Genomic DNA, 25012 nt, shown 5'->3' on the forward strand with positions numbered 1-25012 from the left:
TTTGCAGCCAGAAAGATACAATCATTGCTTTTCATTTAGCAAATCCAGATAAGCTAGAACCGCTTGTTTGGATGGGTTTCAAAAGACCTACTATTCCTGATCCTCTGCTAATACTTATACCAAGCACACCCCTAAATCAAGGCTAAGGCAAACCTAAAAAGCTTTGTTAATTGATTACTACTCCTAAGAAAGTTCATTTTAATCCAATAATAGAAATTAAAGTATTTTAGTATTATTTTATATTCTAAAGGTTAATTGATATTGCGATTGTAAACCAATCGCCTTAAGCAGAAGATACTGTTATAGCACCAACTATATGATCTGTAGTTGCCTTCGTGCTTCAGGTACAGAATACTAGCGCGCCCTACTTCCTATAAGTAGGGCTTCACTCTTCCATAGCTCTTCTACCCTTATGATACAATATAAGTCTTTACCCGTACCATAACAAATATCTAATCTATATACAATGCAAAAGTTGTATTAGAATAAAAACTTGGATTATCTAATTTATCATTAATTAAAAGCCTTTATTATAATAAAATATTCTAAGTTCTTGTAATTTATAAGAACCTCAAACTCCTATTATAAGTTCTAAAGTTCAGATTGCTATTCTTTTATTGATTTGATTATTGCTAAAAGCTTTTTATTATAGATTTTGTAATTATACTTTGTTACTAAATGTTTCAATAAGAAATAGACTATTGATTGCAAAATATTCTCATTATTATATTGAGAAAGCACTCCCCTAAAAGCTCAATCCGAAGTATCAGTCTCTAAAACTATATATTTGTTATAATCAAAATACGTAAGAACAGATATAGTTATAAAAGCCTGTTTTAGTATTTCGAAAGTATTCTTATATATTTAATCCTATATTCAGAAGATATTCTTGTATAACAAGTTATTCAAAGAATAATAAATCTTTAAGAAATCTTTTATAAATTATTAATAGAAATTAGCAAATCCTAGAAAAACACTATAGATCCTTTATTGAGAGGAATTGCTTTTAAAATATAATCGCTTTGACTTTATTAGTATCCATTTTGATATTGTTTATGATAATAATCAGACCTAGATATTGTATGGATGTTGTCTCGAATTCGCATTTACTAATATCGATCTGTAAATTTGTATTAGCAAGTTTTTGAACAATTATTCATATATACTCCCTATGTTCCGTTTTATTACTAAAATAAATAAAAACATCATCAAGGTATACTATATAGTATTTATCAAGTTTATTAAAAAGCATATGGTTGATATAATACTGGAAAGATACTAACACATTGCATAACCCAAAGGGTATAACAAGGAATTCAAATAACCCAAAACATATAATGAAAACTGTTTTTCATTTATCCCCTTCTACAATATACAATTTGTTGAAGACAATAATAATATTCAGTTTAGAATAAACCTTAGTATTACATAATACATTAAGAGTTTTTTATATAATAGGTAAAAGGTAGCAGTTCTTTATTATAATATTATTTAATTCTTAATAATCTTAATAAATATGGACTCCGCCTTCTAGCTTTACTGCCAAAAGGAGTAATACTGTACTACAAGATCTTGATTCCCAAATAAATCCTTTAAAAAGGTTATTATCAATCCACTTCCGAATTATTTCGAGTTCTAATAGTAATAATAATCAGTTTTTGAAATAAGATAGTTCTTTGTCTAATATTAATTTGATTCTGTAGTTTCAAGCTTATTATAATAATAGTATCTTAGTATTTCGAGAAAGGAAAGTTGATAATTTATTTCAAAACCAATTAGGGAGTATATTTTATATCTCTTTATTACTGTTATATGGATATATATATAGTAGTAAGCTATCAGGAAACAATCCCTGATACTGTGCCTTTTGGACAGATTGCGTGTGTGGCGTAGTGGTAAAGCTTACAACTCCTATTGTGTCCGCTTACGTAACAATTACTAAGGTCTGATTTTCCTACTAAAAACTTTAATATATCAATCTTAGAGATCCTTTATAGATAAACTGATTTATAACAATCTCAAATAAAGTCATATAAATATAGTGATATTATAAAAAGTGTTTTAGTTAGGTTATTATATCTCTGAAGTATATTTTTTATAACTTTACTTATTTTTAGCAAAGTTATTTACAGAGACATAATCGAGCTTATATTTGGGTGCTATAGCCTGATCTAACTCGTTCTAGGTGACTTGTATTATATAAATGTTATCTTGTTGATAGAAAGAAACAAAACTCGAGGTATATAATTATTGAATATTCTTTATGTTTGGGCTTGTTTTGTATTCTCGAATTATTAATAATAATATTGAAAGGAATGATAATAATTCCCTTGTTGGATTTGGTTTTCTTTGTTTTTGTTCTGCAATCTTGTTTATTGCTGTTGGGTATATCTTTAGCTGGTTTTGTATTATCTGTGCTTATATATCTATATTCCTATTACAGGCCCTTGTGCGATAGTGGTTTATATTAAAGATAAATGTTATTTTAATAAATATATCTTATTTTATATCAGGGTTTTTAGATCTATAATCACTATCAAGTTCATTATTATCCTTTATATATAATAACCAATAATCTTTTATTTTATAAGCTTTTAAAAAACAATCTTTAATAACAATAATATATCCAAGACCCTTTTGATTTTTAGATTAATACTTTAAAAAGTTGAAATATTATTAGATTATTACTAAATTGATTTGATTATAGATACTTGAGGGCATAAGCTTTTCTTATAATAATATTGTATTGCATAATATCGAGAAGTAAAAGAAAGTATTATATTCACCCAATCTATATACAGATTATAGTATTGTAATTATAGCAAGCCAAAAATAACTAATATATTAGAAAAGAGTTTTATAATAAAGAATATCCAGATTTCTAAATATAATCCTATTATTATAAATATAATAAAATATTTTATAATAATATCTATTATTTATTTATTTATTTATAGTAATTAACATCTAATATCTGACCTCCCAAGGGGTATTCTAGATGTATTAAAAAGCGGGCCTACAGGCCACTAGCGTTCCAGCCGCTTATAGTAATATAATATTAGCTAATCAGGGGCTTGTTGCCTCTAATATTCCCTTGCTCAATATTGCTTATGGCGATTCTGTGGCTATTCTGTCTAAAGATTTGTGGTTTTATTTTAGAGGGCCTTGTTTTGTATATTATTCGAGTATCGACGGATAATTAGATCAATCGCTATCAATCGGGAAAGCGCTTGGAGTATTTATAACTGTTTGGTGCGGGTCTTAGGTTGATTAGAGTGGAGAGCTTATTTTCGGGATATTGGAGTAGATTGGAATTTGTGTAGTTTTGTGTAGTTTGAGTATATCCTAGTATAGAATCTAGATCTAACAAGAAGGTTAGTAAAGTTATATTGTGTTTACAGAATGTGGTTGATATATGCTATTACATTCTATTTGGATTGAAATCGATTTAGTATAAATAACCAATCGCTGTGTGTTTGATTATTGATTGAATATTGAAAGAAGTATAATAGGCTTTTCTTAATCCTATATATACAGATATTTGTATTATTTTCGTAATTGAATCTGATATAATAAACTACAAAGTCACTATATTCGGTCTATATCATTATAAGTTTGTATAGTACTTTGCAAAAAAGCTTGAGGTTTTCCAATTCCGAGATATTATATATCGGTTTCTATATATTATATATTTCAAAAATCAGATCCCTTTTTTCCTTTATTATCTATTTTTAAAGTACCGACATTTAGCACATAGAACAAAGCGGGAGCTACTGATTATAAGGAGGCAGGATAAGCCAGGGTCAAGCAGCCCAGCTATACCCTGATTAGCAAGGCAATCGGCTATCTTATTACCTTCAATTTTAATATGCCTAGAGGATTATTTGATTATAATATTGTAATATTGTATTGCTTGATAGTACTTGTAATATGTCTATTAAGAGAAGGCAGTGGTGCTTTTTTGTATTCCCCAGATTACTAAAGTACTATCAATATATAACTATATTCATCTCTGATAAAAGCAATTAATGATACTTAGAAGGTATTCTAATTCTTGCTATACGCCGATTGCCTCAGCGTTAAAAATATGCGACTATTTGTATATACAGTTATAATCATTATCGATCTATTGCTTACCATAATAGATTGCAAAGCTATACTTTATGTAGTAACTGTATTTATTGTATTGTTCAAACCTATTTGAAAATACAGAATAGTCTTCTTGGGGGATTAAGTCCTACCATTTCTTGAATACTTTTACAGTGTCCTTTTTATCCATATCATTCATTGGATCAATACAATACTCAGAAGAGAAGTAAGACTATAAAAGTCTGGAACATTTGGTAACAGAAATCGCCTATCCTATTCTTTACAGTTTTGTATTGGAATCTTTCAGAATATCTATACCTCATTTTCTCTTTTTGATATACAGTTTCAATCAGTTTACAAATAGGTATTGTATATCCACTATCTGAAGCCGAAATGCAAACCTCAATCTGGCTTATTCTAGTACAAACAATTCCAATTGGGAGATTAGCTTCTATGAGGAGTGTGGTTATCAAAGTCGTTTTGTAAACAGATAAAACTCCCCGTACTGTATTGTAAATCGTTTTATTGACTAGATCGATATATTTCTTGATTTCGATGCTGATCGGAATATAACTTGCATTTGGGTGTTGTTTGTATAGCCCATCGAACCATATTTCGGAGCCGAAGAGGGCGATGGGGAATATATAGGTAATGATTGCTTTTTATAGATAGGCTGTAGATAGTTTGTAAGCTGTATAAACTATTGATCGGATGTGGGATGTAATACATATAGTTTTTGTAGTATGCGTTTTGATATATTATAGAAATATTAGACATCGATCAAAAAAGATACCAAGCTAGTGTAAGGTCGGTTGTGCTCTGTTGGTGAGTTCTAAAGGGATTGGTGTAATAACTAGGTTCCGATTTATCCTTATAGCCGGATTTGCAATTTTATATTTTCTCGATATATAAAATAGTTCAAACTTTTTTGGAACGAAAAAGACTTTATTCTAATCTTTCTATTATAGGATATATCGAATGGTTTAACGGAGCATACATATATTTGTAAATAGGTTCTTAGATATATAATATATAGCTATATTATTAGTATATCTGAAGCACTGTGCTTTATCTTGATTGAGAAACTTAACAAGATAGAGGGTATACAGAATAGGGGAGAGTAGTGATTCCTGGAGGGTACTGTATACGACCGGGAAATCTTGTATTGTAATTCCCTCAAGCCTTACATGTATATATTTCTCAGTCAGGAATAAATCAACGAGTTGTAAAAGCACTATAAGCCAACCCTGCTTCTTCATACATTATAGGAGCTATCTTTTAAAGAATACATTATAGACACCTTGTATATCCATTATTATTAATATAACCATTTTGCTAACTACTAAAACAAGCTCAGCATTATAGGTAAAGATAGTTGTGAGATCAATACCGGCTTTTTTCGATAGCACTCCGCAATACTGAGGACTGATAATGTTGTATCTCATAGCTGTTTATATAATTTGATTGGCGATATACCTTTTTAGTTCTTTTCCAATACACGATATCAATACAATCGGTTTCCATAATCTTAAGAATATCCTATCCTTTTTATTAACCTTGAGCAGTATAACTACTTCAACAAGTTTCCATTTGTTAGAATAATAGCTAAACCTAAGGCAGATTGCGAAAATCTTATATATTACACTCTTCATACTAGACTAGTATATCTTGAAAAGGCGAACAATTGCCTGATCGATTTCGGATAATATACTCCTGACTTCTATTATATGTTTTTCCACTTCCTTTATAATGATTGTTCTTTTCTATAATAAAATTATTTGGCAGTTCTATTCCTGTAGAGGGTTGTGCTGTAGATTGTTCGATACTTTGAAGTGGTCGAGTACCGTTGTAAAGAGTGTTTCGGCTTTTTTCTTGGTATTAGTGATTTTCTGGTTTTCGATTACCAAAAGAGAGATCTTGAGGCTTGTTTCTGGGATCAGTTTGTATTAGTTTATAACTTTGTATAGTTCCTGATCGTCCTGTACATTGTTCAAGTGCTTAGTTTAATAGGCTTGTTTCAATGCTCACACGACCCTTTATAGGTCCTACTGGGCAGTTGCTATTCTGTCAGCAGTTCCAGTTCTCCTGGTTTGTGTATATGTTCGGTGTGCCTCCTTACACTCGTCGGTCCACCACGGGGACAGAAATGAATTATATTATAACTACTTTCTAGAATATATTATAATACAAAGTAGGTTCGCTATACCTACAGATACTTTCCCGGCTCACTTGTAATAAAGCTATTAGTACTAGACTTCTGTAGAATCTTCTGACTACGTTAAACCACTTATTGTATGATTACCTTCGGAAGTTTCGGCCAGGACCAAAACCATTCCTTCACGCCTCCATTTCTGTTTACTCCTTAAACCTATCTGATACCTCCATTATACCCTCTGTTCTATAATATCCGATTATAGACCAATACACACATCCGTTCTCTCGAACTATATAGACAGTATCGCTGTCGCTGTCATTATATACTACGTCTTGCGGCTAATAACCGTTTTGCATTATCTTGCCGGATCTTTTCTATACAATAAGGCCGACTATATCTTGCAGACTTGCTATTTCAGATTTCTAACTAGGTAGCCCTTTTATAGTGTTTCCAACCTACTAACCAAAGCTTTGCTTGTAAAATCCATTCCCCTAATATATAGTTTGTAGTCGAAAGTAAAGCACTAAAAGCGTGTTGTACATATATATTATAAGATTAGCCTTTATCTGAAATCCTCCACCGCTGTAATACCGATCGAGCATTATCGAATGTGGCTTGCTAAAAGCGTCCTTCCTATATCGAAGCTCCTTTACCGCCATACTGCTCCCACATATTCGAAAATAAAATACTAAAAACATTCCTCCTTCTATTCCATATATACTTCTGCCAGCCTTAATAAACACTATCCTAACCTTTATATACTTCTTACTATTCCCCTTATTATTTGTAAATATCCGATCCGGTATACCCGCAGATCATATATATTATTGGATTGTAAAAACTCTATACACTAATATTCCAAAGGTATTCTATCGATTTTCATTCGTTAAGTTAAGGATATCGGCTCTATTCCCAATACAAGCTTCAGTCAGACTCAGCTATATTATAAAAGCTTCATTATCTGCTATTTCAAAAACTAATTCTATTTTGTAAACGCTCTACCACAATATACTCTAACTCTACTCCTTATACAGATTCGTAAAAACATAGTTCTGCATCAATCCCACTCTTATCTCCCTTTCATCATCGAATAATTTTCATCTCCGTTTTGCTAATAATCCTTTATTCCGAGCATCTTCGCGATCACCCTTTGGTGATCAGTTGCGTATACCTTTATTCCCAATACAGCCTCCAATTAGTATATAACCACCACTCAGCTCCAGTTAACTCTACTTAGCTCTCCGATCGCACAATCGAAGATTCGTAGAATACACCACATACAGGTGAGAGTCATCGTATCCCTAGGGTTATTATATAAAGCAATAATAAATATAAAAAGGGTTATATTGAATCGAGATTGATTGTAATTGTTTTTTGATAAACCTATATTGTATAATCATTTTCCCAGTAATTCTGACTCCAAATTGTGAATTTCTTTTTTTACCCTTTGATGTCATCTAATACACAGAGGCTTAAGTCTATACAAATTATGAGTTTTAATTCTTCAGAAACTTTTTACTTTAAAGCAAAAACCATTTCTCGATCAGACTTGTAACATTGATTGCCTAAATATTTCAATTATATATAGAATATTACAAAAACCTATTTCTCTCCAGCATTTTGAGTTTATCAAACTGAATTGCTACTTTCCCACTCGAAGTTGATTGTAATATAAAGACTATCAAGCTTTTTGAGGAATGAATCGGCGATTATATAGACCAAGTTATTTTATAAAATATCATCAATATCTTTTAATCATTCTTGATATATATATCTTCCGATAAAAAAGACTATATACAAAAGTTTCTTTTTCTCAATATCAAATACAATAGTATTAGACATCCAGCAGATTTGTAATTCTTATTTCCAAGCTAGATATTTGTTTTATTGTATTATTATATTAGTCTTCTCTCCTTTAAAGGTTTTCGAGTTTTTAAAAATTTGTTACCGAGCATCAATAGATGAGTTGAAGATCTGGGCTGGTGTGTTTTGCAGTAATTAGGAAAGCTGGTTTTGTAATACTACATTCAGTTGTATCTGGATTTGTAAGTAGGTTTGTACATCAGCCAGGGCTGTACGCTTGTTACTCAGATCTGCGTCCATCCTAGTCTGTATGTTATGAAGTGACTCCAATGAATTATTAACAACGCTATATAAATAATGTAAATATAATTGTTCGTCCTCAGAAAGGCTAAGCGCTGGATTTCGAAGATCAGGGTCGGAGACGCTTGAAAGTTCACTCACAAGCCATTGCCATTCAGCAAAGACAGTTCGAATACTTGTTCTAAGATTGTTGGATATTTGAACTCCATCTTCTATAAACAACAAACCAGGTGTATCCATCATTTTAAAAACGAAAACGAAACAAGGACAAAGACAAAAACAAGAACAAAGACAAGGGCGAAGACGAAGTCTCTATCAGAATATTGTTATCAAGATCGGATTGCTGTTGACATATAGCAACAGGACCTTTAAGAAGATAGAATATACTATCACAATGCAAGGGATAGGTACTAGATTGAATATATGATATTCTACAAAGAGGTTGAAAGTGGTACGATATAACTTTGCCATATAATGGCAAAGATGACTAAGCATCCACTACGCTAATATACTACGCTAGTGAACCCGTGACACTATGGAAGAGTTACATCCAATGCAGCTAAAATAGGATCCTTCAAGGAAAGACTGGCAGCATACTATGCATTTCCTACAGACCAGGTAGCCACTTGACCACGTACACAGCATGACATGGAGGATAATCGACTTTGCTATCATCCGCACCGGCAGGTGACGCCCAGCGAGAAGACCCATCTGACTATTCTTGATCGTTGAGTTAATCGACCTTGCAAGCAAAGGTGACATGTCAACCAACTATCATCGACCAGTTGCAAGATACGCCAGCTTGTGCATTGAGTCAATGTCATGCCACTACTAGTATAACAGCAGAAACATCCATTCCAACGTATCCCGAATTCTGCCATCGATATGACCCTGGACTATGCCAGCACCTCAAACCCCTCCTTAATATCCCCCCGAGATGCTCATTCATATCCTCACAAGCCTCACAATATCTTTCTATTCTTCCAGCAAAAAATTAGCTTAAATCCTAGAAAAATCCATCCATCCTCCCAAACCATCATCACAAAATTCCATAACGGAAAAAAGAAACTTCAGAACCCCACACTCAAAGCACCGTCAACGATCCCACACCGACCTCAATACCCGCTGCATATGACGATGCCACACGGATATCAACGTGAGTGTTTTTGTTAGGGATGTCAACCTCATACGGCTCTTCCTAAAGATAATTTTGAGGGTATTGATCTCATCATTGTAGTCTTTTTTTATGTGATGCTGGTTTGGTTGGTTGAGAGAAGAGAAAGGGTACTTACGGAGAGTTGGGATATGGATGCGATGTATCGTTTGTGTTTTGAGATTGTTGTTTGCTGGTTTTGTGATGAAGGAGTGACGTGCGAATTGAGCTGCTTTGTTAGTGATGAAAGTGATACCCATTGAGGATGATGAATCGCGACATCTTGTCAATAAGTAGTCAATCTCTCATAACCATTCCATTATTTTTCCTCTGACTTCAATGGTATCTCTTTTTATCATATCCTCATCATTCTCATTCTTTTCAAAAAGGCAAGACACTGTCATCAATACCTAGAATTACGCCGTAATTATGTTGTTCAATATTTGTTTCGTTGTGTTGTGGTGGTGATGTTAATTTTCCAATTCATGCCACAAGATTTTTTTTCTTAGCTTACTAGCTTTCCACGCTAAAACCACTAGCCTCAAGCTTCTAGTCAATTACATAAGTGAGTCCTGCACAGCCAATAATATCGCTTGATCAGAGGATACACATGATTAGAATTTTTGTTGCATGTCTGAAAACAAGAGGTTGCACGAAGAAGAGGAGGGGATCTCGCGACCCGGAGAAAAAGCCGGACAACAAACCCGCAAAAATTAAAGAAATCTAGAGATAGTCTTTTTCAATACTCCATATAAAATTCTATATGTATTATATTATCTTGAAAACTGAAGCATTAGAATCTTTCTTTGAAAAATTATTAATGCATAGAATTCCAATCAAAAGAATTCATATGCTGTTTTGATATTAAATTTTGATTAAGATATAGAATTTTGGTGGACGGCTTTTTCTCCGGGATGTATCAAAAAGCTGGATGTGCAAGAAAGATGCAACAAAAAGATGGATGCGCGTACTTGCGTCGAAAATTCAGATATGCAACAAACGCAATAGTAACACAACCCAAGTGATTTTCACATACATGTATGGCTTTGCCCTACACAATCCTTCGTTGCCCATTTCTTTCCTTCTTCTTTCGAATGATAGATATCAAGGAATCGATATGTATACAATACCTACATACATACATGATGGTACAACACAATACCCATCCATCCACCACTCCAAAAATAGCTAAATAAACAGAACCACACTCCTCCCTAAACACCCACCCACCCACCAAGCTATCCACCACCTCCGAGAATCCCCCACCTCACGAGTCACGCCGTCGATCCAGAATCCAGAATCCAGACTCACCCGTTTATTCATCCCAAACATCCGCTGTTTCAAGTACCTACCTACCTACCGAGCCTACCTAGGATCTAGGTATGAAAGCTTCTCCGTCGTTCCCTTCCCTTCCCGTATGCTCATCCGAACTAAGCTCTGCTCGTCTCATCTGATTGAGTGATGTTGATGTTGATGATCTCATTCGTTGAGTTACCTAGGTACAGCTAGGTAGGTAGCTAGATAGATAGCTGGGTAGATATATCACACTACCAAATATCCCAACATCCGAAAACAAATGATGAAAAAAGGAAAAGAAAACTTTATCTAATCTTCATACATCAATCATCACATCACTTGACATCACACATCCATCACCTCACAACTCTAATCCAGCCTCCAGCCTCCAGAGTCCAGAGTCCAAACCATTACTCTCATCACCAGTCCCCAAGGCCCGAGTACCTACCCAAGTACCTACACCACACCTCCAAAGCCCCCCCACAATTCCCTTTAAAAACTCTATCCCTCTCAAACTCAAGAATCAAGATAGACCGAGATATAAATAAATCACCAAACCACCAAATCACACCACATTACCCCCCATCTCCCCGTCTCCCCCGTCTCCCAGTCTCTCAATCTCCAATTCTCTAATTCTCCAATCAATCTCAGCATCAACTTCAATACCGCATATGAAATACATTATCTAATACCTATATTGTATATCCCTCAGTATACTCTCGATACTAATATCTAGTATCCCGAAGAAATAGAAAAAAAAATACCTACCTAGATAATCTATAGTATACATAGTATATATATACATATATAATAAATATCATATTAATGAATATCTATCTATTTATCTATTTAGTACATTTAGATATTTCGATATTTGAGTATTTGAGTACTATATTATATATCAGAATATCAGAATATCAAGATATAATATATTCAAATATACATATACATATACATATACATATACACACACACCACATATATATATATATAATCAATTAACATATAATCAACAAATTAATTATTACCTCCTACTAGTATATAAGAATAATTTATATTCATATATATATACCTCTATATATACCTCTATACATATACCTACCGATGTACATATATACTACATATATCAAGTAACAAATATTCATTCCTATCTACTCGTACATAGATACCCAGTATATTTCTCTAGATATGGGTTTTTGAAACAGGTTACCTATGATTTGGATTTCTTTAATACTCACCCATACGAGCCATAATACCTACCTAGTACCTAGATATCTCAGATGAAAACAATCAACATCAATATCAACATCAACATTATACCCTGCCTCCCTACACATCACACATTCACAACCTCCATGAAAGAAAATCTCCTTCACACAAATCACAAGGTGCCAATACACTTTCCCCAAGTATCTTAAACATTGCTGTCTGTATGTATGGTCTGTCCTTTATCTAGTAACTAGCAATTAAAGGTTCAGTTTAACCCCATCCGCATCCGCATCCTCCATCATTTTTCCTTCATCTCTCTTCACTTTCAAAATACACAAGGCACTATTTTCCAGTACCTCCAGATCCTATCCAGATCAACGAATTAATATCCTACGATATCTTCAAAAAAAAGAGTGTGTGGTAGATAAAGAACAATCAATGAAAAAGAGACCCAAGAGAATGTGTCGGAGTTTGCCCTAAAAGAAAAACTCCGGGATATAGCCAATCCATGAATATCGACCGACCAATCGAACATCTTTCCCTCCTATCCTGTCCCCTTGAAAAAAAAAGAAAATTCCAGGCCGTAATAAACTCCTCCTCCACCGGGTTTTCCATGACAGTCGAAAGAAACGTAATGTAAAGATTATATGAAATAATCATGAAAGGAATGTAAAGAAAGTTCGTCAAGTGACGAGTGGTTATAAAATATGTACATTGAAATTTTTAAGAGTAGCGTCAAGCCGTAGAATAAAGAGAAGCCTGCCTCATTTATTCTAGATCCATACTGGTCCGATGGTAGGTTTGACTTCGCCAAAAGCACTCATGAATAGTCCTTGTATTTCACTCATGTAGTCTTCGGCTCTGAATTTGAATAATCCTCTTGATATCAACTCTTGTTCTTCCTCATCGACAACAGCCAAAGTTTCCTTGGTGATGCCATATTCCTCAGCAATCTCAGAAACCTGAGCGAGTTCTTTGCCGAAAGGATGTGGTTCAGTGGCAACTGCTTCCTGAACATTTGGTGAGAACATATGCATTGTTGATCGAACAGTGGTAGAGCTCTTTGGTGACGACATTCTTGCAACAGAGTTTTTGCGAGACATGATTTCGTGGTTCTTCTTAGTATGTGAAGGAGCTCTGCTTGGAATACCAGGTGCTTCATCGCCAGATGCAATCTCAATTGATTTTTTGCCAAAGTTGAATGCCGATAGATGATCTCCGGCTGGAGTTATTGGCGAACGAGATTCAATTGACAATGTATCGGCAGAAGTTAGACTTGTTGAGCTAGTCATTCGCGAGGTATCTGACTCTTCTCCGGAATGAGTTGATGCCGTGCTGCTTGATGCGATTCGTTTACTGGCATCCTTTGGGTAGAGATCCGGTGCATTGTATGACAACATATTGGTTGTAGAGAGAAGTTTCAGTCGGGGGCCGAAATCTGTGCACGCTTGATAGTACCATGAGCGAACTTTGGGGTTGCCGGTCGTTGAGCAGTTGGCGAAGGAGCAGCGACATCGAGCTGCTTCTTTGCCCTCCTAGTTGTAAATGCGCGTGCGAGAGACATAATTGCTGATATGGAAGATTCGGAATCTGTCTTCCGGATAAGATCAACTACTTTCTGGAGGTGATATGGTGGGGGTATATATTGGCCCCGGTAAGATATTCCGGATTAGATCTTCCGACGGGTAATCTTTATCAGTGCAGGAGGTTGACTGAGCAAGATTGGTAGTTGATCAGATGTTTCCTGCAGGTGAGCTTCTGGAATCTATCTGGTTGGACGAGAAATCTTTTTTGAAGCTTTGAAAATAAAGAAGCTTTAGTGTTGTCTGTCGCACGACTATGCTCTCTTTTGTAGGAATGACCTTAATTTTGAAGGAATGACTCTGTGACGCAAATCTAAGATCGAGGCGGGCCGATATGGAAAAAGTGACTCCTTAAGGGTAGGTACTGTTGATTTTGATTTGACGTGTTGAAGTGAATATATGTATATGTACTGATAACTTTGATCTGTTGTGATGACCTCGGGATGTGTAATAGCAAAGAAACAGTGAATATGAATCTGATAACACGTCTTTGTCGTGGGATTCCAAAATGAATGTTGGAAGTTGAGAAAGTTATTTCAATATTCCTGAGCGTGTCAAATGATCGAGGTTGCTCGAAAGGGAGGGATCGTGGGATATGTGAATTTCTTGTTTGTCGATAATGAATGTGTCGAACAATCTGTAGATCCAGCAATCAAGGCAAACTTTGAAGGAACGTATACTTCAACACGACTCTTTTTTGTTTAAGAAATAAGATCGAAAGATATCTAATCGATCCTGCGATGAATTTGGTGGTGAAGAGGGGTTGAGCAAAAGAAGGGAAGGGAAGGGAAGAGGAAAGGAATGATTTCCCAGATGACAAGGCCACTTTGGGTAAACGGGAGTTGTCAAATGGTAAAAGGTAAAAAGGTAAAAAAGGCCGAATAGGCCAAAGGATACTAGTAATTCTTTCTTTTGGGTCTTTTCTTTTGACCGAGACCAAGAGACACAAACAAACAAGCATTTACTTAACTTTTTAATGGACGGCTTCACACTCACCAGGATTCCTCATTTTTGCTTTCTTTTTTTGTCACCAGGATTAGGAAACAAAAGAACCAACATGCAATGTCTACGGGTATGTTTCTAAGGGGGGAGAGATGGATGAATTTTTGCGTGCAGATGATTTAAAACCGACTGCAGCATAGTCAAAAGACCCCAAGAGGGAATGTTCCCCTTGTCGAAAGAGATGCCCAAGCTTTCCACCGGGCATTAATTAAGATTGATGGACGATGATGTTGAAAAGGAAACAAATCAGAAATAGAGAAAACGGCATGGAGAATGATACAATGATACAATTGACACTGAGCTATTTCCCCGAGGGCCAAAAAGTAATCCTTCATCGATATCATTGGATGAATGATGGGAAGTATGTTGGAAAGTTTCCCGGAGCTGGAGTTCTCCTTCTGATCAACAGTGAACTCCTTCATCAGGGTAATTCTCCGATATCAAACTATTTGAGCGCTAAAATCATGAGTAATGTCGTGAAAAGAATGTCATCTTCTCTGATGGATTCCATTTGAGTTTTGATTGGCACATGGGGTACGAAATGCACTCGAGATGATTCCAATTGTCTAAAGCCATATCCATATTTATATCCATCTCATCATCTATCGTTCAACTACCGACTAGGTACCGTAATGCATTAATCATTCGCCCAAAGAAGAAATCTAGGCATTCGTCAGATCACAAACCACCATCACCAAACTCCCGTCTTGCAAACGGCCCTGGTCAAGAGGCGTAGCGCAGCCCGCGCAGCTCGCGCAGTTTATTATGTAGCTCCAAGTGGGCCACGCTTTCACTTGACAGGGAACATGTCAGCCGTGATTTGCTCGTTTCAACCATCTGATGTTTTTAACGTTTCAGGTACACGATCCCTCGTGGAGAAGGGGTTTGTCTGACTGCCAGTCATTTGGCATGTGTAGGTGTTAAAGCATGAATTAGCATGAGTATGGCGAGCATGGGATGGATCATGGCATGGCATGGGATGGGATCATTGGCATGGTATGAGATGGCATGGTCAAAGCAATGCGGAACGGAAATGTGGGTTAAGGGAGCTTGTACGATGTGTGAACGTGCGTCGTTTAGGTAGTGTGTGTGAATTGTGTGAATTGTGTGAATTGTGTGAATTGTGTGAATTGTGTGAATTGTGTGAGTTATGTGAGTTATGAATTGGGGATCCGGATGGATTTGTGAAAGGGATGGAAGTAATATGGATGATGAATGAGCAATGAGCAATAAATAGCTTTGGGGGTACATTGTACATTGTACATTGTAGAGTGGGAGTGGGTGTGAATGTGGCAGTGATGATGATGATGATACTCAGGTAGGTATCATGAGGGGATACAGAGTACAGCCAACACATATCCTCATTCAACTTCCTATCTTGTGCCAACAGATACAATCAACCCTTCATCTTGCCATCTACCACTCTTCTTCAGACTCGAGCGGTAGGTACACTACATGATTTGCATTCCCTCTTAGCCATCTAGTATCCAGACCATTCAACAATCAAATCAATAATCAATAATCAATAATCAATACACTACACTACACTACACTACACTACACTACACTACACTACACTACACTACACTACACTACACCACACTATCCTAACCAAGTGTAACATTCGTGAACGGAATACAAGCCTCTTCACACCAGAAGGAATCGCTGAAGGAAGAGGCAAAAAGGATTCAATTGTCTAGACTCTATCGTAGACCAATCTGATACCATGTACCTACGCGAGCTTCGATAACAAGTACGACCTAGGACATCCATGGTACGGTAGATGCCTTTCGCCCATTACTTCAGCGGCCAAGGTCAAATCGAATCCTCCAAACGATTCTATTCTATCTATCCGATCCTGTCTTCTAGTCTAGTCTAACACCACCAAAAATCTAGACACCCAAATAGATAATAAATGCAAAGCCTTATTATTATTTATATCTATTACACTATCTACCTAGTACCTATCTACTAAATACCCAAGTATTAAATATTAATCATAATAAACCCATTCATCCATTCATCCCGTCTACAAAACTCCAGCTTGTCAATATCTCGACTCTCCAACCCGTCTTCCATCTCATCCATAGTGCACACCTATTTAGTATCTACAAAGTAAAGTATCCATCCCGCTCCAACATTCTTCTCTTTTCCCTTTTCTCTTTCATCTCGTGCGTGTCGATCCGATCTCGAAGAAAAACATCTTTTCACTTCTCGATTCTAGAACTAACTTGTCGATTATCAATTAATCCTCTCACCCAAGTTGACTCAATACAAAATGCACTTACTCATATGGTAGTTCACTTAGTTTCACACTATCCATCCTCCTCTCTCAACTTACACACCAAGTACACACAACAAAACAAGCAAATCTATAAATACATCTCGACCCTTCTAAACGCTATTAACGCAACGCGTATCGCTCACATTTTACCTACTAGGTATTTTCTTTCTCTCTTTCTCTCTCTCTCTCTCTCCTCCGCGCCAATATTTCAAGAAACTCGAAACTCGAAACTCACATCAATGCTCCTCCAGTGGTTCATCCCATCCCATTCTAGACATCCACCCCATCCTAAACCCGTTTCGAGCACTCCCACACCCTCTGTCTCTACCTAACCTATCCATATCTCCAACTCCGGATCCGAATTTTGTACTTCGCTTCATGTCATGTCATCTCATATCATCTCATGTCATCTCATACCATACCCAACAACCTACAAACTCTCATTCCTGACGTGAAAATGTGCGCGCGGCTGCATTGGTTTGGTTTGATTTATCTCCTCGCATGACGAGAAGTTTCTTTCTTCTTCCTTCTTTCTTACCTATTTCTTACTTACTTACAACATACGCTGTGTGCCTTCGGGTTTACACATCACTTGCCACCTACTTACGAAGTACATACCTACTTATCGTATGCAGTGCCTACCTACCAACGTTTGACCATTGCACACTGCGTATGTTGTGCAAGCTATCTTCGCTCATTTCATTTTCATACATTTCATTCATCTCATCCTATCCATAAATTTCCATTTCCATTTCCATTTCCTATGCACCTCTCCCTCATCATAAATCACCCATCATGCAATGAATTCATCATAGACCCCTAAATTACCTACCTTACCTACCTACCTAGAGATTCCACCATCCATTTTACTCTATACTTCTCCATAACTCTTCATCTATATCTCCTCTCCCCAGCATAAACCCCTTCCCCCCGAAAACCACTTCCATCCCATCCATCAATTCACAAACCACAACACCCTGCACCCTACCCTACTAACCCACACTCACCACACTCACCCTCACTCCCAGCAAACAAAAGCAACCCCCGAAAATACCCCCCCAAAAAAAACATAACAAAAAAAAACCTTCATCTAAAACTCAACATCCCCAGTTTCCACTCAATCTACAGTATCCGCCTTATACTCAGTCCTTCCTTCCTTCCTTCCTTCCTTCCTGACAAAATGAATTGAAACGAGATGAGATGCGATGCGATGAGATGAGATGAATGCAAGACATATCCGACAAGGCATACATACCTAGGTACCTACATATATCATAAACAACATCCTGGAAATTTCGTTTCGTCTCGTCTCGTCTCGTCTCTTGCCTAGCTAGGTACTTACATATTACTATACCGTGTGTACGTACCCACAAATCCAAAGTGAGTAATTCGGGCGAAGAAAAAAAAAAAGGTGGCATCTTCATCTCAAATTAGCATTCATGTGTAATGTAAAATTCCGGATGAACCATGGGGGAGGGATCTGCATTTGCCGAGTCAAATAGATTGCAACTTCATATATGTGAAAAGATTGCCGAAAGTTATTATTTTGAATTTGGTATTTGGTATTTGGTATTGAAATTTTAGTTTTAGGTCTTCTGAATCAAAAAGACATCATTTGCTTGATTAATCATCTTCATCCATAGACTCAACTTCACCTCCCTCTGCCTCTGAAAGCTCTTCATCATCATCTTCCGACTCGCTATCATTTTCTACACCCACTAATCTTTCCTTGATTTCTCCTTCAACAGGTGCCACTCTATCCGCAAATGCACGTCGTACACCAGGGTTGGTACTGCAATCCCAGACTTGCACGAGTCCTTTGCTACCTGCTACTGCCAGTCGGAAACTGACTTCTTCATCTGGTGCAAAGGTGGTGGAGAAAACCTTTCCAACATCCAAGTCTCGTGATACAACCATTGTAGGTCCGGTGGGTTGTATGTTCCAAAGTTTAACTTGCTTATCGCCTGATCCAGTAGCTAAGAATCCTGGAATGGTAGGGTTTATGTCGAAGGATGAAACTGAATCGTCATGTGCTTGGAGCATCCATACTGGCTTAGTAGCACTTGGGTTTGCTGGAGCTTTTCTGATATCGTGGAAATGAATGACACCACTCTCCGTGGAGACGTAGAAGTAGTTCGAGTCGTGAGGATCCCATCGGACATTTTCGACGTCACTTTCGACTCCCCATCGTGGCGCTTTCGCATCTGGCGCTCTCATATCTGCAGCTACCACTGTTCTATCATAACTACCACTCAGGAGAACGGTAGATTCCTTGGGATGCCATGCTAATGAGCATACTTTGTCTGTGTGATGTGTGTACGACTTGGCACATGTGGTGGTGTGCAAATCCCAGAGTTTGACTGTCTTATCCGCAGATGAGGATGCCAATAAGTTTCGGTGATGTCGATTGGCAGCTAACGAAAGAACTGCATCCACGTGAAATTCGTCATTGGCCTTCTTTGACTTCTTATTCTTCTTCTTTTTCTTAGCACCTTCATCTCCACCTTTGTTTTGTCCAGCCTGGCCCAGGATAGCATTAGGATACATGCAATCGACTGTATCTAAATCCCAAATCTCAATATCCGGGTCGAATGTTCCAACAGCAACGAAATTTGCCCTCGAGTCCTTGTCCACACTTGGCTTTCCAACAGGCAAATCGAGCCATTCTACACATAGAGGTATCGCTGGCAACATAATATCGTGATGTACGTAAAGGTTGTCAGCTCCATCTTCGTAAACATATACTTCAAGATGTGCGATTTCATCCTCTATTTTTGCCGCCAGCAGCATATTATCTGTTGCCAATATTTGAAGTTCTTCCCTGTCCTCATCTTCATCCTCTGCGTTTCCTGCCATTGTAATATATGGATCTTCCTCATTCGATTCATGATATGCAAGTGATTTGACATTCCCAAACATAGCCATTCCCTCACCACCATTCTTGTCTTCTTCAACCTCATCATCGTAATGATCCAAATCGTATTCTTTTAGATCGTCATCCTCCTCACTGTGAAAAAGTCAGCGAAATAATGTAAATTGTGAGCACTAGACGAACGCTGTTGATTTTACTCGTTTAGGAGCTTCTTCGTCATCCGAACCTTCATCATCTACCATAGCATCTGGATCTGCGCCATTGTCTGCTTCATTTTGCGCTTCTTCCAAATCATCATTCGCATCATCCAATTGTAACTTCGCAAGATCCGCAATTCGCTGAAATTCTTCTTCGTCAAAGTTATATTTTGTTGGAAAAGGAGCTGCAAAGCCCCGAGGGACCCATGCGGTTGCTGTGATCATAGACATGATGTTATGATATTATATCAGAATTGTAAAAGGGCTCAGGAATCGACTGGAGCGGGGATATAAAAAAATAAATTGTTCCATTTTAATCAACTTTTTTATTTTTTATCTTAGCGTTATCTTGATTATTGCGGCCGCTTGAGCCCACTAGCGTCATAACCCTTCTCATAATACTCACTGAGAGTAAACGAGTGTATTCGACCTCAAAGTTCAAATTTTCATCCAGCTGCGAGAGCACTATATGATTCTCAAATCCGAACAAAACATCTAAAGTCCATTGAGAAGTTTGAGGCCTGTTTGATTGGAAACCGGCCCATTGAAGAACGTCAGTGTAAATGCTAGCTTCAAATATCACGTGTAGATAACCACTTATCATTTCTGTTATCACTCATTTGTTTACTTCCCTGTTACACCGAAATTTGATCCAACAATCATCTACTATCACATTCATCAACAACCTAAGATGGAAGACCACGAATACGAAGGAGCACGGCCGAAGCGACGCAAGTTGGACCCTAAGCCGAAGCCGAAGCCATTTGTTGACATCAAACCGGAGTCATTTGTTGATGAAGAGGATTCGAAAGCTCTAGATAGGGATTGGTACGCGGATGATGGAGATGAATCGCACAACCCATTCGGCTCCTACGACAATCCTTGGGCGGATTCCCAACGAGAAGCACCTTTGATCGAGAAGAAGATTGTGAAGCGACAGAGCGTGCGCGCAGCTCAAAAAGAAAGGGATGTCGATGCATGGGAGACGGGTCGATTGCTCGCCTCTGGTGTCGCACAACGAAGACGCTTTGAGGATGATTTTGAGGATGACGAGGAAGCTACCAGAGTGCATTTGCTTGTACACGATCTTAAGCCTCCATTTTTAGATGGAAGAACTGTTTTCTCGAAGCAATTGGAACCTGTGCCGGCAGTGCGTGATTTTCAAAGCGACATGGCAGTTTTTAGTCGCAAGGGAAGCAAAGTGGTGAAGGAGAGGCGACAGCAGAAAGAGAGGCAAAAGCAGGCCCAAGAAGCAACGAATATGGCTGGTACGGCGCTTGGAAATCTTATGGGGATCAAAGAAGAGGAAGGCGACAGTGCAGCTCCAATGATGGGCGAGGAAACACAGGGGTCTAGTAAATTCGCACAGCATATGAAAAAGAACGACGGCGCTAGTAACTTTAGTCAAAGCAAATCTTTGAGAGAGCAGAGAGAATATCTTCCCGCATTTGCGGTACGAGAGGATTTGCTAAGGGTCATTCGAGATAATCAGGTGGTAATTTGTGTCGGCGAGACTGGATCTGGAAAAACGACTCAACTCACTCAGTTTCTCTACGAAGAAGGTTATGGAAAAACGGGTCTGATAGGATGTACGCAACCTCGAAGAGTAGCAGCTATGTCTGTAGCGAAGCGTGTCAGCGAGGAGATGGAATGCCCACTGGGGGGGACTGTTGGATATGCTATTCGATTCGAGGACTGTACAAGCAAGGAAACAGTAATAAAGTATATGACAGACGGTGTCCTATTGAGAGAATCTTTGAATGAGCCAGATCTGGATCGTTATTCCTGCATTATCATGGATGAAGCTCACGAGCGGGCACTCAATACAGATGTCCTCATGGGGTTGATGAAAAAGGTTCTTGCACGTCGTAGAGATGTCAAGCTAATAGTCACATCTGCAACGATGAACTCGAAACGATTTTCTGATTTCTACGGTGGAGCCCCGGAATTTTTCATTCCCGGTCGTACCTTTCCAGTCGATATTATGTATCATCGCTCACCCGTGGAAGACTATGTCGATCAGGCGGTTCAGCAAGTATTGGCCATACATGTATCCCAAGGTGCAGGTGATATTTTGGTGTTTATGACTGGTCAAGAAGATATTGAATGTACTTGCGAGCTTATCCAGGAACGTCTCAATGCTCTCAATGATCCGCCGAAGCTTAGCATTCTACCTATTTACAGTCAAATGCCAGCGGATTTACAAGCCAAGATCTTCGACAGAGCTGCACCTGGGGTTAGAAAAGTCATCGTGGCGACCAATATCGCAGAGACCAGTTTGACTGTTGATGGTATTATGTATGTTGTGGATGCTGGATACTCGAAGTTAAAGGTGTATAACCCGCGTATGGGAATGGATACTTTGCAGATCACGCCGATCTCACAAGCAAACGCATCTCAACGTGCTGGTCGTGCTGGGCGTACCGGTCCAGGAAAAGCCTTCCATCTCTTCACTGAGGCCGCTTTCAAGGATGAGCTTTATATTCAAACGATTCCTGAAATCCAACGCACAAATCTCAGCAATACTGTTCTATTATTGAAGTCGTTGGGGGTGAAAGACTTACTTGACTTTGATTTCATGGACCCTCCACCCCAAGATACTATTACAACTTCATTGTTTGATCTTTGGGCACTTGGGGCACTTGACAATATTGGGGAATTGACGGACATAGGGAGGAAAATGACCGCCTTTCCCATGGATCCCCCTCTAGCCAAATTACTCATTACGTCTGAAAAATACAGATGTACCGAAGAGATGCTTACAATAGTTTCCATGCTTTCAGTCCCTAGCGTTTTCTACCGTCCAAAGGAACGTCAGGAAGAGTCTGACAGCGCACGCGAAAAGTTCTTCGTCCCAGAATCAGATCACTTGACTTACTTGAACGTTTACCTACAATGGAAGTCCAATGGACATTCGGATGCTTGGTGTACACGCCATTTTCTCCATCCGAAATCTCTTCGTAGAGCTAAAGAGATCAGAGATCAACTGCTAGATATCATGAAAATGCAACGCATGAATATGATTTCTTGCGGCGCTGATTGGGACATTATACGCGAATGTATCTGTTCTGGTTATTACCACCAGGCTGCTAAAGTCAAGGGGATAGGCGAATATGTAAATTTGCGCACTTCGGTAACAGTACAACTACATCCTACATCCGCACTTTACGGACATGGAGATTTACCTGATTATGTCGTTTATCATGAATTGATTCTTACATCAAAAGAATATATGTCTACTGTCACAAAAGTAGATCCACATTGGCTAGCAGATTTGGGTGGTGTTTTCTTTAGTGTGAAAGAGAAGGGATATAGTGCGAGGGAGAAGAGGGTCACTGAAACAGAGTTCAATAGAAAAATGGAGATCGAAGTGAAGATGGCCGAGGATAAGTTAAGAGAAGAAAAGAGAGTTGAGGCAGAGAACAACAAACTGGCGAGGAAACCGATGGCTATCACAGATGGAAGCGGACCGGTAGTAAAGAAAGTTGCTACAAAGGGAGCTGTGAGAAGACCGGCGGCGAGAAGACCAGGAAGGGGGTTTTAAAGTGGCAAAAGAGAAGAGAGCGTGTTTCACATACATGAACTTATGCATATATCTTTAGACTAATTGAATATACCAGCTCTATGGGCATTATAGAGTTATACAGAGTATTCAAAATCGCGTATTTTCCTGTCCAGTCTTTGTAGAAGCACATTAAATGTGGCCTCCCAGATTCTAACACATTACTACCGCAGATGTAAATATGTTTCTGTGAAACATCTAAAATTACATTCCATATCGACGCCGACAGTTCAGTTCCTTATGACATCATTATGACATGGCACTAATACTCCCGCATAGCCATAGCCCGAGTCTCCGACCCAGCCCGTATTGAATCGCTTTGATTATTCGTGAGCAGTAGGCTTTAACAAGGGGAATCTACATTTTCGTTAGCCTTTTCTAGCCGTCTAACCATCTAATCTCCCAACACATTAGACAAGAGTGCACGTATAGGATTCAGTACAGACTAATCATACGGACTTCATCGAGTAGCAAAACTAGTTAGGAACCTACTTGGAGATCGAAAATCTAAAACACAACTGCAGACTCCCGTACTGGATTCATTTTATTCATTTGTAAATTGTAAATTGTGTATTGCAAAATGTATGTGTGCTAGAATTTCCCAACCCAACATCTCCGTCCCATTCCACGCCGAAAAGCCCAAACCGGGAAACCCAAATCCTCCAAGCCATAAACCCATGCCCAGACGCAATACCATGCTATCTCTCCATGAACCTTTTCTCAACTAGGTGATTTGATCTGTGAACCCTAAACTCTTAATTGCCGGGAAGACTATCGCAATTCAATTTTCCGCCAGAAGTTGCGATTCCCTTATCTGTTATATGTATTAGCAAACATATCAAATGTTGAAACAGAAGAAGGAATAAACATACTGAGATCAACACAGACACCGCTTGGAACGGTGCCGCCGTTTGCTTTGCCGCAACCACAGCAGAGGTTTGGCATTTGGAGTGAACAGCCGCAGGAGTTTTGGAACATGCCACTACGGAGTTGATATGTTAGAACAAGCTGAGAAGAGTTGGAAATGTGAGATTGCTTACTTTCTCTGCCACTATTTTATCGATATCAGTATGAGAATATACACTACACAAGCGATAGAGGACTTACGACAAGATGAGCGTCATTGTTTCCGAGACATGTATTCAAGTTCAAAGTAGAATTCGACATGTGGCCAGAAGAATCAGGACAGAGACCCGAGAGAATAGGTGTTATGGTAAAGGTAAATTGAGGAGCAGGACCTAATTCGATGTCGTCGTAAAATTTGAAAGTAGACGCATCGCATTTGCTCATAAAGCCTCCTGCACTAGTAGTAACTACTGCAGCCGCATGAACGACGGAGAGGAGGAGAGAAACAAAAAGTACGGAATTGAATAATCTCGACATTTTGATATCGTGTTGCAGTTTGGTGTAGTGTGTTGTGCTGAAGGATCTTCGAAGAAACTGCGTCGGACTTGGGCAGGTGTTGTAAACTTAAGCTTACCATGCGGGGTACGTAGAACCGTAGAAC

At 38.1% G+C, this 25012-nt stretch overlaps 5 protein-coding genes across 5 annotated transcripts; 1 reads left to right on the forward strand and 4 right to left on the reverse strand.

Moving 5' to 3' along the window:
- Positions 1-9431: 9431 nt before the first annotated feature.
- Positions 9432-9936, reverse strand: EAF02_004160 (uncharacterized protein; the record flags this gene model as incomplete). Its single annotated transcript, XM_038900208.1, has 2 exons — positions 9640-9936; positions 9432-9541 (listed from the first exon to the last, which is right to left on the reverse strand). The coding sequence occupies exons 1-2, from the start codon at positions 9758-9760 to the stop codon at positions 9432-9434; spliced, it is 231 nt and encodes a 76-aa protein (XP_038759915.1). The 5' UTR covers positions 9761-9936.
- Positions 9937-12778: 2842 nt separating this feature from the next.
- On the reverse strand, positions 12779-13569 carry EAF02_004161 (uncharacterized protein; the record flags this gene model as incomplete). The annotated part of the gene is given in 2 exon segments (XM_038900209.1): positions 12779-13452; positions 13464-13569. The coding sequence occupies 2 exon segments, from the start codon at positions 13567-13569 to the stop codon at positions 12779-12781; spliced, it is 780 nt and encodes a 259-aa protein (XP_038759916.1).
- Positions 13570-18497: 4928 nt separating this feature from the next.
- EAF02_004162 (uncharacterized protein) lies at positions 18498-20174 on the reverse strand (the record flags this gene model as incomplete). Its single annotated transcript, XM_038900210.1, has 2 exons — positions 18498-19881; positions 19930-20174. The coding sequence occupies 2 exons, from the start codon at positions 20172-20174 to the stop codon at positions 18498-18500; spliced, it is 1629 nt and encodes a 542-aa protein (XP_038759917.1).
- A 460-nt stretch (positions 20175-20634) lies between these two features.
- Positions 20635-23487, forward strand: EAF02_004163 (uncharacterized protein; the record flags this gene model as incomplete). The annotated part of the gene is made up of 1 exon (XM_038900211.1): positions 20635-23487. The coding sequence occupies one exon, from the start codon at positions 20635-20637 to the stop codon at positions 23485-23487; it is 2853 nt and encodes a 950-aa protein (XP_038759918.1).
- Positions 23488-24260: 773 nt separating this feature from the next.
- EAF02_004164 (uncharacterized protein) lies at positions 24261-24888 on the reverse strand (the record flags this gene model as incomplete). The annotated part of the gene is made up of 4 exons (XM_038900212.1): positions 24261-24319; positions 24378-24487; positions 24546-24556; positions 24613-24888. 4 exons carry the CDS (start codon positions 24886-24888, stop codon positions 24261-24263), a joined length of 456 nt encoding a protein of 151 aa, XP_038759919.1.
- Positions 24889-25012: the final 124 nt, after the last annotated feature.

Source organism: Botrytis sinoallii (genome assembly GCF_014898435.1).
Source record: "Botrytis sinoallii strain Bc 23 chromosome Unknown BSIN_006, whole genome shotgun sequence".
Taxonomy (NCBI): domain Eukaryota; kingdom Fungi; phylum Ascomycota; class Leotiomycetes; order Helotiales; family Sclerotiniaceae; genus Botrytis; species Botrytis sinoallii.